Source organism: Hypanus sabinus, chromosome 19 (assembly GCF_030144855.1).
Source record: "Hypanus sabinus isolate sHypSab1 chromosome 19, sHypSab1.hap1, whole genome shotgun sequence".
NCBI classification, from domain to species: domain Eukaryota; kingdom Metazoa; phylum Chordata; class Chondrichthyes; order Myliobatiformes; family Dasyatidae; genus Hypanus; species Hypanus sabinus.
Genome location: NC_082724.1, coordinates 21,033,749 through 21,050,846, shown reverse-complemented (window position 1 = coordinate 21,050,846; position 17,098 = coordinate 21,033,749). Strand labels below are relative to the sequence as shown.

General features: G+C 37.2%; 1 protein-coding gene across 1 annotated transcript in view; it reads right to left on the bottom strand.

Annotated features, from left to right (window-relative positions):
- LOC132377787 (voltage-dependent L-type calcium channel subunit alpha-1D-like) overlaps positions 1–17,098 on the bottom strand; it is a 348,931-nt gene that overhangs the window by 57,160 nt on the left and 274,673 nt on the right. The window contains exon 41 of the mRNA XM_059944141.1: positions 13,991–14,121. Within this exon, the coding sequence (XP_059800124.1) occupies positions 13,991–14,121 (131 nt within the window). The remainder of the gene's footprint in view (positions 1–13,990; positions 14,122–17,098) is intronic.

The window sequence follows — 17,098 nt, the reverse complement described above, 5'->3', positions numbered from 1 at the left end:
CCTTTCTTTCTCCCTAGGTCTCCCTTCTCCAACTCTGCATCCTTTTTGCCAATTAACTTTCCAGCTCTTAGCTTCATCCCTCCCCCTTCTGTCTTCTCCTATCATTTTGGATCTCCCCCTTCCCCCTCTCAAATCTCTTACTATCTCTTCTTTCAGTTAGACTTGACAAAGGGTCTCGGCCTCAAACATCGACTGTACTTCTTCCTATAGATGCTGCCTGGCCTGCTGCGTTCCACCAGCATTTTGTGTGTGTTCGGAATCAGAATCAGTTCTAGTAACTGAACGTTCTTATTCCAAATTTATATGTGTGAAATACAAATTGTTGTTCAAACCTAACATTACTCTGAATTACTCACATGTACCCTGACTTTTAATTCCTTTCTTATTAAGTTGTCTCATGGAATCGTTAATCAATTGTTTCCACTCCAGTTCTGCAGGTTTCTAGCTGGTAGGTGAGGTTAACATAGAACTTGCAAACTACAGATGGGTTCTAAATGGTGCTTGTTGGGGTGGATAATTTTGGAGTAGGTGTACTCTTTCTGCTGGCTACACTGGGATCTTGTGTGGTGCTGGCATATGGACTTGAGGTTTTCAATGTCATCTAAAATGCTCCTTTGGTGCAGAAATTTCAAAGAGTTGGTGGGTTTACTTCACTTGAGTCAAGGAAGTTTTCAGACTGTCCTTGAATCTGACAATTTCCTGTTTAATAGAAAAACAAAATCTCTGTTTCAGGAGTCTCGTGTAAGACACTCAAACCATCAGGCGTGCTCAAATAAGTCAAATGGGTGTAATAATCGTTTGATCAATGCAGATGATGGCCTGAGTTACAATGCTAACACTGATTTGTTTTTCCAGGCAATTAATTTGAAAGAATTTACAGAGATAATATTGGCAGTAGTGCTTTGTTGGCAGTATCTGTATGTCAGATATGGATAGTCTGTAATCCAGAGGGAAAATGGGAAGGAATTATTTTGTCCAGCAGACCTTGAGCTTTATGCCAGGTTTGAGATTCTAACCTTCAAATGTCTTTTTCTCATTTGAATGAAGGCTATGTAGGGGTACTGAAGTCAATAGTAAATTTTCTCAAAGACACCTCTTTTCTGAGTGTGTCCTGGCATAACATTCAGCAGTCTTGTCAGTTTAGCCTGCCAGTGTTGTATAAAACAAATAAAACTGAAAAATGCAATCTTCTACTTTTGTGGAAGCTGAACACATAAAACGGGGCAAATTTTTAAAAAGGAAATGGAAGGTAAAGGCATTGCAAATTAATTAATGTTTTTCAGTTCATGTTTTAAATCAATTTTAAGTCAAATGTAATACTATAATTCTAAAGGCAATCCTGTTTAAAGGTACAGCATAAACCCAAATGACTGGTGAAAATTAAATATCCATTAATATTTTAAACACATATATGCATTTAAAACTGACAATATATTTTCATAGTTGACCAGATTGCATTTGTTTTACATACTGTAAAAGTATATTTAATACTGTTGCAATGTAAAGTGGTGCTACACAACTACAGCTTTACATGTTACTTCTGAGAAAGCTACCATTTTACTATCCAAGTGTTGATCACTGCTCATTTAGCAGAATTTCCTATTTTGCATGAGTACCTTGAAGAATGATTCGTATTCATTAGCTATGTTTCAATGAGCAGCAGAAGGACTGAAAGTGTACTAAAGATAATAGGTTCAGTTTTTCCTAGATGAGTGAGCTAACCTATGTAGTAAACTGCTTTTGCTCTTGTACATTTCCAGATTCTCAATAGTGACACCCAACATAACGTAGTTAACAAGCTGTACTTACAAAACACCTTGAAATACTTTGACAGCCAGATAAACCACACCCAAGACAGGACCAACAGTCAAGACTATTAAAAATGCTTGCTGTTTTTGAATTTCTCAAAATTATTTGCAGTTAATTAAAAGTTATAAAAGAACAAAGTAATACATATAAAACATATAACTACATAAAATTATTAATTTAAAACACAATGGTCTACCATCTTAGTCTGTTGTTACTTGCTGCTAACTTTTCAAGTGAAGATTCTCTATCATTGGTGCTGGGAACTGTCCAATACCCATTCAACCATGGACTCCTGAGATGACAAATGGAGCATGGTTGTGGAAAGAATGGTGAATAAAACCAGCATATTCAGATTTTAATGTTTATGTGCCTATCATTTGTAATCCAGAATATGGCAGCATTAACATTAACACAGCCTGCTGGAAGAACTCAGCAGGCTAGGCAGCATCTATGGAAAAGAGTAAGCAGTTGACATTTTGGGCTGAGACCCTTCATTAGGATCTCACAAATATCAGATACCATTTAAGGTCAGTTTCTTGCAACAATCAAATTGTATAAGTAAGGAAGTGTTGGAGTAAAGTCCTGATGTTGGGACAGTCACCAGGAAAGGATTAAAATAAAATAACAAGTGCTTTTGACATTTACTAGAAGATTCGGGGCTACCAAATTGTATCTTTCATAGCACACTCTAGAACCTGGATAAGAAGGATGACAGGGCTATAAAGGAGTCTAGTTTCTGAGCTTTCCAAACTTTGGATTTTCATTTTTGCTGTCCTAACAGGTAATGAGAACAAAATCCAATCCATTTTGAATGTTTAGAAGGTGCTCTATAAATGTTCAAGTTTCACAAAGTTCTTTCTTGATGTGACACATACTTAATTCTAGATTTCAATGAAAATGAGTGTTAATAATCTCGTATACTAGGCTGAATATTTCCTGTTTAAAGTTAACTCTGCAACACAAGTTGATGATGAAACATCAGTAAACTGAAGGGTAATATAAATAATAATTTTCAATATTATAAAACTAGGTGTTAATTATCCAAATAAATCTAAAGAAAGGTAAATACCAGCACAATTAAATGTCAAAATGCTAAGTTTCAAAGTTCTGCATTACTGTGGCAAAATACTGAGGATCTGGAAACTGCATTTCTATCCTTAAGCCAATATATTCTGTCATCAATGCAACTGGTCATGACTCACTGCTGAATTCAACCATCACTTAAATTTAAAGAGAACAGTTGTGTTAAAAGAAATAAGAAAGAATTATAGTGTGCTAGATAATCACAATGGTGATGGAGAATAAATATAAACCTAGCTATTTAATTTGAACTGATGTATTGTTTTTGTTTTAATGGTTTCTACTGATTTTGATTTTCAACACCACCATTAATCTGGTAAATGCATAACATATACAGTATTAATAGTCACAACATAATGAAATTTCTGAAATAAAAGAAAAGGAACAACATCCATTTAAAAATAAGACTTCAGGTTAAAAAATGCATTCTGAAATAGTTTGCTTCAACAGGAGATCCCTTAGCTGCCTAAATGAGACAAAGTTTCTGACTACTTGATACTTCTTTTAAGGAATGAATTGTTAGAAAAAACAAAACTCTGGTTCAGAAGCTGTATGCTAAGTGTCAAAGAGATGGCAGACAAGGCTGGAGAGTAACAGCATTTTGATTCCTGAACACTTCACAAATTTATCTATGTAAATTTCATCCTTCCCTTCCATATTCATCTTGCTGAAACTGAACTGTAATGTAGAAATTTCCATATCCTTTGGCACATGTTGGACTATCACGGAAACACAAGAATAATTCTAACATGCAAACACAGAAAATGTAGTTAATCATACAGCCCCTTAAGCCTGCTCCACTAATCAATCATTCTGACCTCAATTCCACTTTTCTCTCTCTTAAGCACCTGCCCTAGACTTCCTACAGTTCAAAGTGTGCTACTTTTGCCTTGAATATATTCAATGATTCACCTCCACAGCTTTATAGGGTACAGAATTCTGAAAATTCACTGACCTTGAGAAACTAAATTGCCACTCTATCAAACGGGAAATTCTTTCTTCTAAAGCTACACCCCATTAATTAAAGTTTTAATTGAGATTCCACCATGGTAAGAAACATGAGAATGTGGATCATCTCGCTCAAGGCAGCCTTTTTCCCACTGTTATTAGACACTTGAGAAAGTCTCTCATGCACTGAAACATAGAAAACCTATAGAAAACCCACAAAGCTGTGCCGAACATGTCTTTACCTTAAACTACCTAGGCTTACCCATAGTCCTCTATTTTCCCAAGTTCCATGTAAAAGACCCTATCATTTCCGCCTCCACATTCCACGCACTCACCACTCTGCGTAAAGAACTTATCCCTGATATCTCCTCTGTACCTACTTCCAAGCACCTTAAAATTATGCCCTCTTGTGCTAACCATTTCAGCCCTGGGAAAAAGCTTCTGACTATCCACATGATCAATGCCTCTCATTATCTTGTACACCTCTATCAGGTCACCTTTCAACCTCCGTCGCTCTAAGGAGAAAAGGCCAAGTTCACTCAACCTAGTCCCATAAGCCATGCTCCCCAATCCAGGTAACATCCTTGTAAACCTCAAAGATGAATTCTTGATGTCCTACTTACCTCACTGTGACATTTGCACTCTACCTCACTGTACTTACTCTGCAAATGCAACACTACACTCTGTTTTCTTTTAAGTATCTCAATGCATTATGTCTGGATAGTATTTCTTCTGTATTTCAGTTCTGCACATTATGGCCATGTCTCTTCCCACCATCACTTACCAAAGTGAGGCACTACCTGCCTTTAGAAGGCAACATCTATCTGTTAGGATAGCCACTATTCTGTAGGATATGGCCTATGTCCCACTCAGCACAGTACCAGAAAAACTAATTTCTTTCAATCATTCACCTCTCGAAACAATCTGCTTAACCCTAATCACTACCTAACAAGATCATTGTGCGTTTGATCCCAGTGGCTTCGACAGGGTCAACCAAAGGTGCTATTGTCATTTTTAATTTTTTTTTTATGATCACAAGACCCTGCTGGATATTAAGGAACTGAAGTTCTGCAGGTCTACCCCATCAGTGAGTTGCTCATTTTTCAGAGGAACAAGGAGCTACATTTGGCCCATTGTTTGCTAAGCAGAAGACAAGCCGTGTTATGTTCGATTGCAGATTCCCACAGCAATAATGGATTCAGGGTCTTGGATTATATATTTTTTGTATGATTATGTGTTACTGATACCTTATGAGTGCTTGCTATGATATATGTTCTATATGTGCCTAGTGCTCTGTTTGACTGCTGATACTGTGTTTTACACCTTGGCCCTGGAGTAACGCTGTTTCGTTTGGTATTCATGGGTATTCATCTATGGTTGAAGGACAATTAAACTTGAACTTGAATCTCACTATGATCACTTGGATTACTTTGCACAACAATGTACTTTCTTGTTTGTTCAGATTGTGTCTTTCTTGTAAAAATTCTACATAATTTGTTTAATGTTTATTTTGTGAATGCAATTGATCTGATGCAATATTCTTCTGCTGCTGCAAGTTTTTCATAGCACCAGTGCACATACAACTTGATTTTGACTTTGATTATGTGACAACAAGTACTAATATATCTTCTCAGCATATATGCTATCTAGCCACCTCAGAATCTTTCAAGATTACCCCCATTCTTCCAAAATCAAATGAAAAAAAGGCACAGCTTTCTTAACTGTATAGCAGTATACTTAATTGTCTATTAATACGACAAGCCTAGCAGCTGGATTGGGAAAAACACTACACATGTACAGTCGGCCCTCCTTATCCGCGGGAGATTGGTTCTGAGACCACCCGCAGATACCAAAAAACACAGATGCTCAACATCCTTATTTAACCTTGTCTCAGTGCGGTGGTCTTTAGGATCCAGCAGAACCCTGGACTTTATTTAACATGTCTCAGTGCGGTGGACATTAGGACCCAGCATCACAGCTCTGAATCTGCAGTGTTTCTGTTCACAAAAGTAATCATGGTCATGATTGAAAATAAAGTGGAAATAATAAAGTGATCGGAAAGAGGTGAAACACCAACGATCATTGGAAAAGTGTTAGGCTACAGTCAGTCAATGATTGGAACAATTTTAATGGAGCATGTGAAAGGCCCTGCCCTGATGAAAGCTACAATTATTACTAAGCAACATAGTGGTTTAATTATTGAAATACGTATGTTTCTTAAGTGTTTTATATGCATAGAAAGGTAAAATATGTGCTATATACTAAGAAAAATGTTTGACTAACTGACGCTAAATAATACCAGATGTACCTGTTCCGATTTCAAATCCGACTTAAAGACGGACTCAGGAATGGAACTCATTCATAACCTGGGACTGCCTGTACCTTTAAGTAATTTCTAGATTACTTATAATACCTAACACAATGTAAATGCTATGTAAATAGTTGTTATACTGTATTGTTTAGGGAATAATGACAAGAAAAAAATAGTCTGTATATGTTCAAATAATGAGTGCTGGAGAGAGAACTTCTGGGTTTTCCCGATGTGCAGTTGGTTAAATCCGCACATGCGGAATCCGCGGATAAGGAAGACTGACTGTAAATAATGATTAAGGCAGTAATCTGAAATATTTGAATCACCTCCTACTGAATTCCTGCCCTGTCAAAAAACTGGACCAGGGACACAGACAAAACAAGAGATCTGGACCCTTAATCAGAATTGACCAGACACTTACTTACTATTATGTTATTTTCTGAAAACACTTCATGTGCAGGATGATATCATTAACACATATAGCACCGATTAATTACTAACTGAAAGAATCTGGAATAAAAGATTTGCACTTATATCCTTTGAATTAACTCACAGTCCAATAAGGAGTATATCTCACTGAAAACAGTAAAATGTTTACAGTAAAATTTAAATAAATTTTAATCAATGGCATCCCACAAAAGCTTTGCTGCAGTGAGGTACATTCTCATTCCTCCTGACACCATACTAGGTTTTCAAAACTAGCTCGTCTTTCGCTACTAGCTAAAACATAACCCATATACATTTCAAAATATTTTTGGGGAAACTGGCTAAATATAGACATTAATTTGCATATTGCCAGTTTCAGATTGCCTCAAGATGCTGAACAATGATTAGCATAATGTTGCAAATCTGGAAAATGCTGGAAAACTCGGCAAACTGAGGCATCTGAGGATTTTATTTAGCAGTACAGCATGGTAACTGTGTGGCGCGTGGCCAAGTAGTTAAGGTGTTGGATTAGCGATCTGAAGGTCATGAATTCGAGCCCCAGCCGAGGCAGCGTGTTGTGTCCATGAGCAAGGTACTTAAGCACACATTGCTCCAGTCCACCCAGCTGAAAATCAGTACCGGCAAAATACTGGGGATTAATCTCGCAACAGACTGGCGTCCTATCTGGAGGCAGGTGGGGGAGGAGTCTCGTACTCTCAGTCGCTTAACACCATGGAAACCGGCATAAGCACAGGCCTGATGAGCCTATAAGGCTCGGGACAGACTTTAACTTTAACGTGGCCTCAGGCCCTTCCAGCCTAATGAGCCCACAATATTTAATCATACTCTTGTGAACAATTAGCCTACTAAACTGCATGTCTTTGGAATGTGGGAGGACAATGGAACACCCAGAGGAAACCCACATAGTCACGAGGAGAACATATAAACAAAACAGACAGAGGCAGAATTGAACACAAACACAAGGAAATCTGCAGATGCTGGAAGTTCAAGCAACACACACAAAATACTAGTGGAATGCAGCAGGTCAGGCAGCATCTATAGGAAAAAGTACAGTCGACATTTCGGACCGAGACCGTTCGTCAGGACTACCTGAATGAAAAGATAGTAAGAGATTTGAAAGTGGGGGGGGGGGGAAATCCGAAATGATAGAAGACAGGGAGGAGGGGTGAAGCTAAGAGCTGGAAAGTTGATTGGCAAAAGGGATACAGAGCTGGAGAAGGAAAAGGATCATGGGACGGGAGGCCTGGGGAGAAAGAAATGGGGAGGGGAGCACCAGAGGGAGATGGAGAGCAGGCAAAGAGTGATTGTGAGAGGGGCAGAGAGAGGAAAAAAAGGAGGGGGGAAAGGGGGGTAAATAAATAAGGGATGGGGTAAGAAGGGGAGGAGGGGCATAATGGAAGTTAGAGAAATCAATGTTCAAGCCATCAGGTCACTAGCTTTGTAAAGTGTTACACTAATCATTATGCTACCATGCCTCTCTCTCCATAGAGGGAGAAACAGATACTCAGAAGTAAGGTCATCCACTCTCTTTCTCTCTCCACACATGCTGCCTGACTGTGTTTCTCCAGTATTTTTTGAACTTATTTCTGACTTCCAGCATTTGGAGATAAATCATGAGAAATTGAGATCAGGGTGGAAATTGGCCGTAAAGTGCAAAACAACTCTTTTCAGTTTTGTCTGAGGGGTGAATAGTACCAACATAGATGCTATTCCCATGCTTGTCAGTAAATCAGTGAGAATGAGAGAAAAAAGTTATCCAAGTGAAAATTTCTTATGATGAGGACAGTGCTGAGCTAATACTATTTAGTAAACTGACCTTTACCTTGCATACTTTTTGATGCCTTGTATGATGGAAGGAAAAACTCGGTTGAAGAGAAAGATAGATGAGCACAAATAAAATGGAGTTCTTATTGGAAGTAGCAATTGAAACAAGTACAAAACAATGAGTTGGTTTTCTCCATTAAGCTCTCACTTTCCCTGGTCCATGTACAACTCTTCTCTTCCTGTTTCTTGATCTCTATCCATATTTCAGGTACAGCATCCATTATCCACTACAATCTACTGATCCCCACAGCTGGCTTGACTATGCTTTGATTGACTGTTACTTCCAATAAGGACTGCATTTCATTCTCCTGTTAGTTTCCATTACTAGACGAGTCTAGTATCTGAGGGCACTGTCTCAGATTGTCACTTTAGAACTAAGATGAGGAGGAATTTGTGGTAAATCTGTGGCCACAGAGGGCTGTGAAGGCCAAGTCATTGGTTGCACTTGAGGCAGAGTTTATACATTCTTCTTTGGTAAATAGCTTAAGGATTACAAGACGAAGGCAAGAGAATGAAGTTAGAGGAAATAAGCCACAATTGAATGGCAGGACAGACTCGATGGGTCAAATGGCCAAATTCTACTTCTACCTTACGGACTTGTGTCTCTAAGTTTCTCTATGCCCATTGTAAACTTGATGACAGTGAGGATAATACGAGTGAGGTTGATGTACTGGAGCATGTTGATATTAAGGCAGAAGAGGTATTGGAGTTGTTAAAATACAATAGGACGGATATATCCCTGGTGTCTGATGGACTATTTCCCAGGCTGCTCCATGAGGTGAGGAAAGAGATTGCTGAGCCTCTGGCTAGGATCTTTATGTCCTCGTTGTCCACGGGAATGATACCGGAAGATTGGAGGGAGATGAATGTTGTCCCCTTGTTCAAAAAAGGTAGTAGTGATAGTCCGGGTAATTATAGACCAGTGAGCCTTACGTCTGTGGTGGGAAAGCTTTTGGAAAAGATTCTTAGAGATAGAATCTATGGGCATTTAGAGAATCATGGTCTGATCAGGGACAGTCAGCATGGCTTTGTGAAGGGCAGATTGTATCTAACAAGCTTGATAGAGTTCTTTGAGGAGGTGAACAAGCATATAGATGAGGGTAGTACAGTGGATGTGATCTACATGGATTTTAGTAAGGCATTTGACAAGATACCACACAGTAGGCTTATTCAGAGAGTCAGAAGGCATGGGATCCAGGGAAGTTTGGCCAGGTGGATTCCAGAACTGGCTTGCCTGCGGACAGCAGAGGGTCATGGTGGAGGGAGTACATTTGGATTGGAGGGTTGTGACTAGTAGTGTCCCACAAGGATTGGTTCTGGGACCTCTACTTTTCGTTATTTTTATTTACGACCTGGTTGTGGAGGTGGAAGGATGGGTTGGCAAGTTTGCAGATGACACAAAGGCTGGTGATGTTGTGGATAGTGTAGTGGATTGTCTAAGATTGCAGAGAGGCATTGATAGGACGCAGAAGTGGGCTGAGAAGTGGCAGATGGAGTTCAACCCAGAGCAGTGTGGGGTGGTACACTTTGGAAGGATAAACTCTGAGACAGAGTACAAAGTAAATGGCAGGATACTTGGAAGTGTGGAGGAGCAGAGGGATCTGGGCGTACATGTCCACAGATCCCTGAAAGTTGCCTCACAGGTAGATAGGGTATTTAAGAAAGCTTATGGAGTGTTAGCTTTCATGTTGAGGGATAGAGTTTAAGAGTCGCAGGGTAATGATGCAGCTCCAAAAAACTCTGGTTAGGCCACAGTTGGAGTACTGTGTCCAGTTCTGATCACCTCACTATAGGAAGGATGTGGAAGCATTGGAAAGGGTTCAGAGGAGATGAACCAGGATGCTGCCTGGTTTAGAGAGTATGGATTATGATCAGAGATTAAGGGAGCTAGGACTTTACTCTTTGGAGAGAAGGAGGATGAGAGGAGACATGATAGGAGTATACAAAATATTAAGAGGAACAGATAGAGTGGACAGCCAGCGCCTCTTCCCCAGCGCACCACTGCTCAATACAAGAGGACATGGCTTTAAGGTAAGGGGTGGGAAGTTCAAGGGGGATATTAGAGGAAGGTTTTTTTTACTCAGAGAGTGGTTGGTGCATGGAATGCACTGCTGGAGTCAGTGGTGGAGGCAGATACACCAGTGAAATTTAAAAGACTACTAGACAGGTATATGGAGGAATTTAAGGTGGAGGATTATATGGGAGGCAGAGTCTAAGGGTCGACACAACATTTTGGGCCGAATGGCCTGTACTGTGCTGTATTGTTCTATGTATCTGTTCTAATGATGCACCCCCCCCCCCCCATACACCCAGTGGACCGGAAGTATCTTTCTTTTTCCTTGAACCATACTTGACAGCACTCTCAATTGCAACTGTTTGATTCGGCCCTCATCCAGAACATGGATAAGGTTCTCTTCATCCTTATTTTCCATCTCACCAGCCTTCATATTCCATGCAGTTTCTGACACCTACACCATGATCCCACAACCAGACAATCTTGCCCTCAGCATTCCAAACGAACCATTCCCTTCAGGGCAGTCTTGGTCCCTTTTCCATCTCTATTGATACCCATGCCACTTTTCACAACACCTATACAATTCGACCTGTGCTCTTCACCTCCTCTCTTCCTTCCAACCAAAATCTCAAACATTCTCTCCAGTTGAAGTAGCCATTGCTAGTACTTCTAATTTGGTGCTCTGTTGCACTGGGTAGCCAAAAGTAGGTTAACTGAGGAGTTTACAGAACACCACTGTTCAGGATGATTCTACGTATCCAACTGCCTGTCATTTTAATTCTCCATTTAAGAGTGATGTTCTTCCTCTGTGCTTTTGGCATTCCACAATATTCCAACAAAGCTCAAGCCTGAGGATAGTACTCATCTGCTGTTTCGGCACATTATACCTTCTGGACTCAGGAATGAATTCTACAACATTACTAATCAACCATTGCAGCCTTATTATGCTTTTAATCTTTTCTCAAGTTAATTTTAAATTTAATCTGTTTCCACCAGATCTACCTTTTATTGTAGATTGGCCTTTACCACACTCTTTCAACAAACACCAATTCCCAATTTTGTCGTTCAGTCTGAACTACTTTCCACCCCATTATGGACCTTGCCTTTTGTTCTCTCAACTTTTTTCTGCAACTTCTAATTATTATGTCCAACTTTTCAAATCAAAGAAAAACAGCAGGTGCTAGAAATCCCAAATTTAAAAACAAACATGAAAACACAGGAAAATTCTGTATGTCAGGAAGCAGAAGTAAATCTTCAGATCAAAGGGGTTTTCTTAATTATGTTGCAATGTCATCAACCCAAAATGTTTCTGTTTCTCTCTGTAGATATCTAAATTGTTAATCTTATTGGTTTTATTGCAGATTTCCAGAATCTGGAGTATTTTGACTTTGGATATTTGTAGTGACTTGATGGAATTTACAATTAACGTTTTAGATGTTACTATGTTATGCCTTGTAACACTCTATAAGGAAAATTATAGACAGTTCCGTTGTTTACATGCAACTGTACTTTGCAAAGTAAGTAATCTTAATATAATCCTCATTGTCTGCATTCATTTAGGTGCTTGCAGATCCAGTGAAGATTTTCATTTTGCTATTTTCAACACCCTTTATTCTTGAATGAACATCAAAATTTGATATGTTCATTGCTTTTTAAAGTTCATGACATAATATATATATGCAAACTTTAACACAATAATATATTAATATAAATAAACATTTGTTTATTCAAGTTAATGTTTTAGCTGCTCTACTTTCCAGCCACAGTTGTATTCCATAGGAATACATAGTTCCTATGTATTCGTTGCATATGTAGGAACACTACAAGGCATATTAGTTTATGCTTTGCAGTATTCTCATGTATGTCAGTGCAGGATATTTCAGTCCGTATGTCAATGGCTAGAGATGCTTTATTAAAAGCCAACAGAGACGAAAGTATCTGTGTGGATCAGGTCTTATTCTGTTTTGCTTACGATTTTGACAGTTTGTTATAGAGACTAGAAATAAAAATCTAACTGTAATGTTTACATAACACTCTATCCTTATTGATTCAAAGATACTTGATGTACATTAATGAAACAGGTATCTCGTGCAACAGTACTACATATGATTTATGAAGCTGCATATATCTCTAAAAGCTAGCTTATGAACCTGTTTTACTGATAATATTTTCCCCAGACAGTTCATAAAACAAAAAAAACTAATAATCTCTTGTTAATCCTTAGAGCTAAACAAAATGACTGCATGCTGCATTCTGTGTAAACATTGGATTTAGATTGTATTTATGTCCACATAAAATCAATAAAATTTAAAATAATTCTGAAAACAGTACAATACTATTGGTGAAGTATATTTCCAAAACCCATTATGTCAGAGGGTTATTACACAATTGTTTGGAAGGCTATTTTCTTGAATTGGTCACTTCAATTGCTAATTGCTAATCTCAGTTATTTTTAGGTTTTATCATTTGAAAATTACTTGTGATATTAGTGTACCAACAATGAACAAGTTCTCACAGTCTTTCTTTTCTATTTAGTAGAAGAATTGATCCAGTTGAATAGGCTAAAACCATTGTTAAATTAGCAGGAAAATATATGTCATATATGCTTATATCACAAAAGTATTTCCAGGTTTCAATAGAGAATCACTGAACTGAAAAGAGCAATCTTATGCATTAATCTATTTGAGGTGACACATGTTTATACAATTACCATTTAAGATATGATTTATTGTTGTGTTGTTCTCATAATGCAACCAAAGTTATTACAAATTGCTAAAATAATTGGTTTGCAATACCCAGGGCTAAGTTCTTGAGCCCAGATATGGTTTACCATTGATATTTATTTTAATGCTGACTGAGGAAGCAACAATGCAAACATGCACATTCCAATCAAACTGTTCAAAATGCATATTATCTTAAGCACTATGTTGGGCTTTATATTGGTTTATGCTTTGCAGTGTTCCCATGTATGCCAATGCAAGATATTTCAGTCCTTAAGTCATGCAGTGCCTAGAGATGCTTTATTTAAATTCCTTATCTTTAAGTAATGATGAATCAGTTTGACCATGAATGGCTCAGCCATGAGCATATATAAAGCTGCAGTAAATAAAGAGCAAAATAGCTACATGCATCTCAATACTCCAACCCTCATAGTAGTTTTTTTTTTCTTTTGCAGGTAATGCAGAATGATGCAACAAGATTTTGCACAGTACATCAATAGTTATATTTTGGCAAAACATTACATTAACTCATCAATATAAAATTTGGTCTTTAAATTATGCAATGAAATAGCAGCATATGAAAGCATGGAGACTGCACCTGATACTTGAGGAAATATTAACCTAATTGACTGGTTTATATAACCTCTGCCAAAACAACAATAAAAGAATTTTAGATAATATGCACCACATGTAAACTACTATTACATAGCATAATGTAAAATACTTTATGGTTAAAATCAGTTAATAAAAATGTACAGTATTCATGTTGCATGTCCTTTAATCAATCTTACAAATGATTTTTTAAAAATTCCTTACACATTCTCAAATTAATCTCACCTGTAGAGCAACTGTGGTATTCTTTCTGGGTTGCTTTCCTACCAAGCCTTGTTCCTTGCGTCGCTTGAATTTCCTAAAGTAGTCCTGTATCAGGAAGGTGGCATAGAACTTCCCCACGGTTACCTCATCATCTATGTGAATAGACCAAACAGATTCCCCCTTTTTCAGAACAGTAGCTTCTTTCTAAACATCCTGGAACTTTGACTGTTTTCTGTAATCCTATGTTCCAAGCTTCAGAACAATGTGTGTTTATTTTAAATAATGAAAGTACTCCTGGAAGATTAAACTTAAAGGATTAATTTAAGATGTAAACATTACCAAATATAAATCTTATTGCATAGCTTATTAGTAATATAATTAAAGGTGAATAAAACACATTCATATTTCTCATCTAAAATTGAAGAATGCAACAAATTAGAAAACAATGCTCATTTTGCACATTAGGAAAATTTCTTTAAAATTTCTTTAAAATTAGACATCCATATACTTGAAACTGCTCAGGAATTTTACAAATTTGAAATAAATAGAAAAATATAATTTCATACATTTGCAATCCAGTGGGTTAGATTAGTATTAATGTAGCATTTTACACTGATATTATAAGGACTGAGTTTTCAAAATATTCATATTTTGCAGAAACATATAAATTTGTTTTAGTACCATGGATAACAACACAATTAGAAACATATGTACATCTTAAGTCGTATCAGTTGGTGAGTGACTGCATACTTCACAAGTACCTAAGCTGCTTGTATTGGCCAAAAATTGTCAAGAAAATCCCAAAAAAATTATGGGATAATCTCAGGATTCCCAGTTATCATGTAACTGATTATGGACCCTAATTACTGCTCACAAATTTCTTTACTGATTGAAAATTCTAAAAACTATTTTAATATCTGGAGTAGTATTTCTTGTATTTGAATTTACTGCTAAAACATCTTTAATTGTATGATGAATAACTTTGCTTCACATTGTTTTGTAGGAGGATAAAGAAATGAATTGGTCTTTAAGTATGTAGGTTATGTTCTTGATTATCATTTTAAACAAAGTCAAAATATTCAAATATGTATGTGTATTATTCACCTTCATGACCAATGAGAACCTATATTGAAAACCTGCAAAATTATTAGGAAGACGGGCACAAACAGACATTAAGCCAGTTATACAAATCACGCAGATAACTCAAGCTGCAGAGTATAAAATTGCTTTGACTATTTTACTTTTAAAACTCTGCAATTATTTGTGACTAAGCAGCTAAGCATCTATATATCTAATTTTTAGACAAGAATGTCAATAAAATCAAGCAACTTTTTATCAACTCTCAAATTATTCTATTGCCTATTTTTAGAAATCAGAAATGAATATAAAGGATAAAGTCTTCTAAGTTTCAAGGGAGTTTACATTTCTGTGAGGGACAAATGAAATGTTTTCATCTCTAAATTGCATGAATAGATTCAACCTATCCAATATTGAACTGGAAGAAAATTCGATCATCCATAACTTGACCTTAAGAAGTCTGTCAGTTGAGATGATAGCTTTCAAGTAGTATTGGTGAGATAGAGCCAACTGTTAACAGTTTACTAGCAGAAATTCTTGCTGTTTTGCTCTTGGGATGCAAATGAGACAAATGATTACTGCAAAAAAAGGTTCATGGGGGAGTACCAGAATTGTGATATAACTGCTAGTGATTCCCTCAGTAGGAATTTATGTCCAGGCATATTGGATCATTAGTGATTTTGGATAATCAGAGGGGATCACAATGCATGCTAATAAATTAATTCATCTATAAAAATGTTTCCAATATACACATTCAGGATGATGTTCAGGTAAATGCAAAACCACATGATAAATGGACAATGATATTTTGCTTTTCAGTTAGATGGTTTCAGTGTAATTCCCGGTGAACACAAGTCTAAAGGCTGTCAGTACACATTTCTACCTCACCAATAAACTGGTCATGTCATTCAGAGACTACATGAACTGGGGATTAGAGTATTATTCTTGTTTGAGGTATTGTTTTTTTGAGAAAATAAACAGCCTTTTCCATTACCCATCCATGCAGCGAACAGGATGTGCACAGGTGCCATTACCAACAAGTAACAAAGTGCAAAACTGTTTTCAGTTTCTTACCACTAACATTTCTCCCCTTACTGAGTAAAATACTAATAATACAAGGACTGATCCTCTGCAGACCCAAGATGGTTGGCTGTCTGCCTTTGGACCACCCTGTTCATGATCCAGAGCACAGTGCGGAGCCTCTCCAAATTATGTAGCCAGATACACAGCTCAGTGAAGCACCTGTCAAAGCTGTCACTGAAATTAAATAGTTGTGGATGTCTAAAAGTAACATAAAAAATAAACAGTTAAATATTTTAATCATTAACATATTAACTAAATTAGATATCTCTTCAATTATTGTTTATTCCATATAATTTCAATAGTAATTGTGCCAGATTTAATCTCAAACTTGGCAAAGAGTTTGTGAGCAGATTTCCTGGCTATTGAGAAGTCTGTAACACTACCCTGTGCACTCCAGCATTGGTCCAGCACAGGGGCAATCTGCAACGTAATCAGATTAGCAGGTGACTTTGGCTGTATAGGCCTATGCACCAATGGAGCTCAGGACTTCCATGAAGATGTCAGATAACTCAAGCATTAGCACTGGCCACCAGCTAAAATACCTATCCAATGTCATGAATATTATCCAATCAGTTTAGTTAAGGTTTCAAAGGTTCAGTAATCATTATATAAATTACGCATACTAAATTAAAATAATCAAGAGCTAAATTCCCTGTTTATGAATCTAGAAGCCAAAAATTCTATACCAGTATGCTCTAGGCAAGGGAGTTCCTGTTTTCCATCAAACCTTGCATAGATCATTTAAAGAGCTGTTCAGAGTATAAAAAGAAGCCAAATTATATAAATGTTTATAATTTGTACATTTTGATGAATGATGGTTTAAAGTCTAGATATTGCCCTTTCTTGAACTGCTACTACAGAGCTAGTGTCCTCATGATTTTAATTTAAACAAAATTATTACACTGAATTTATTTTATGTCAGAGAATCTGATTGGAGAGGAGAGTGGACCATAGGAAAAAGGGGAGGAG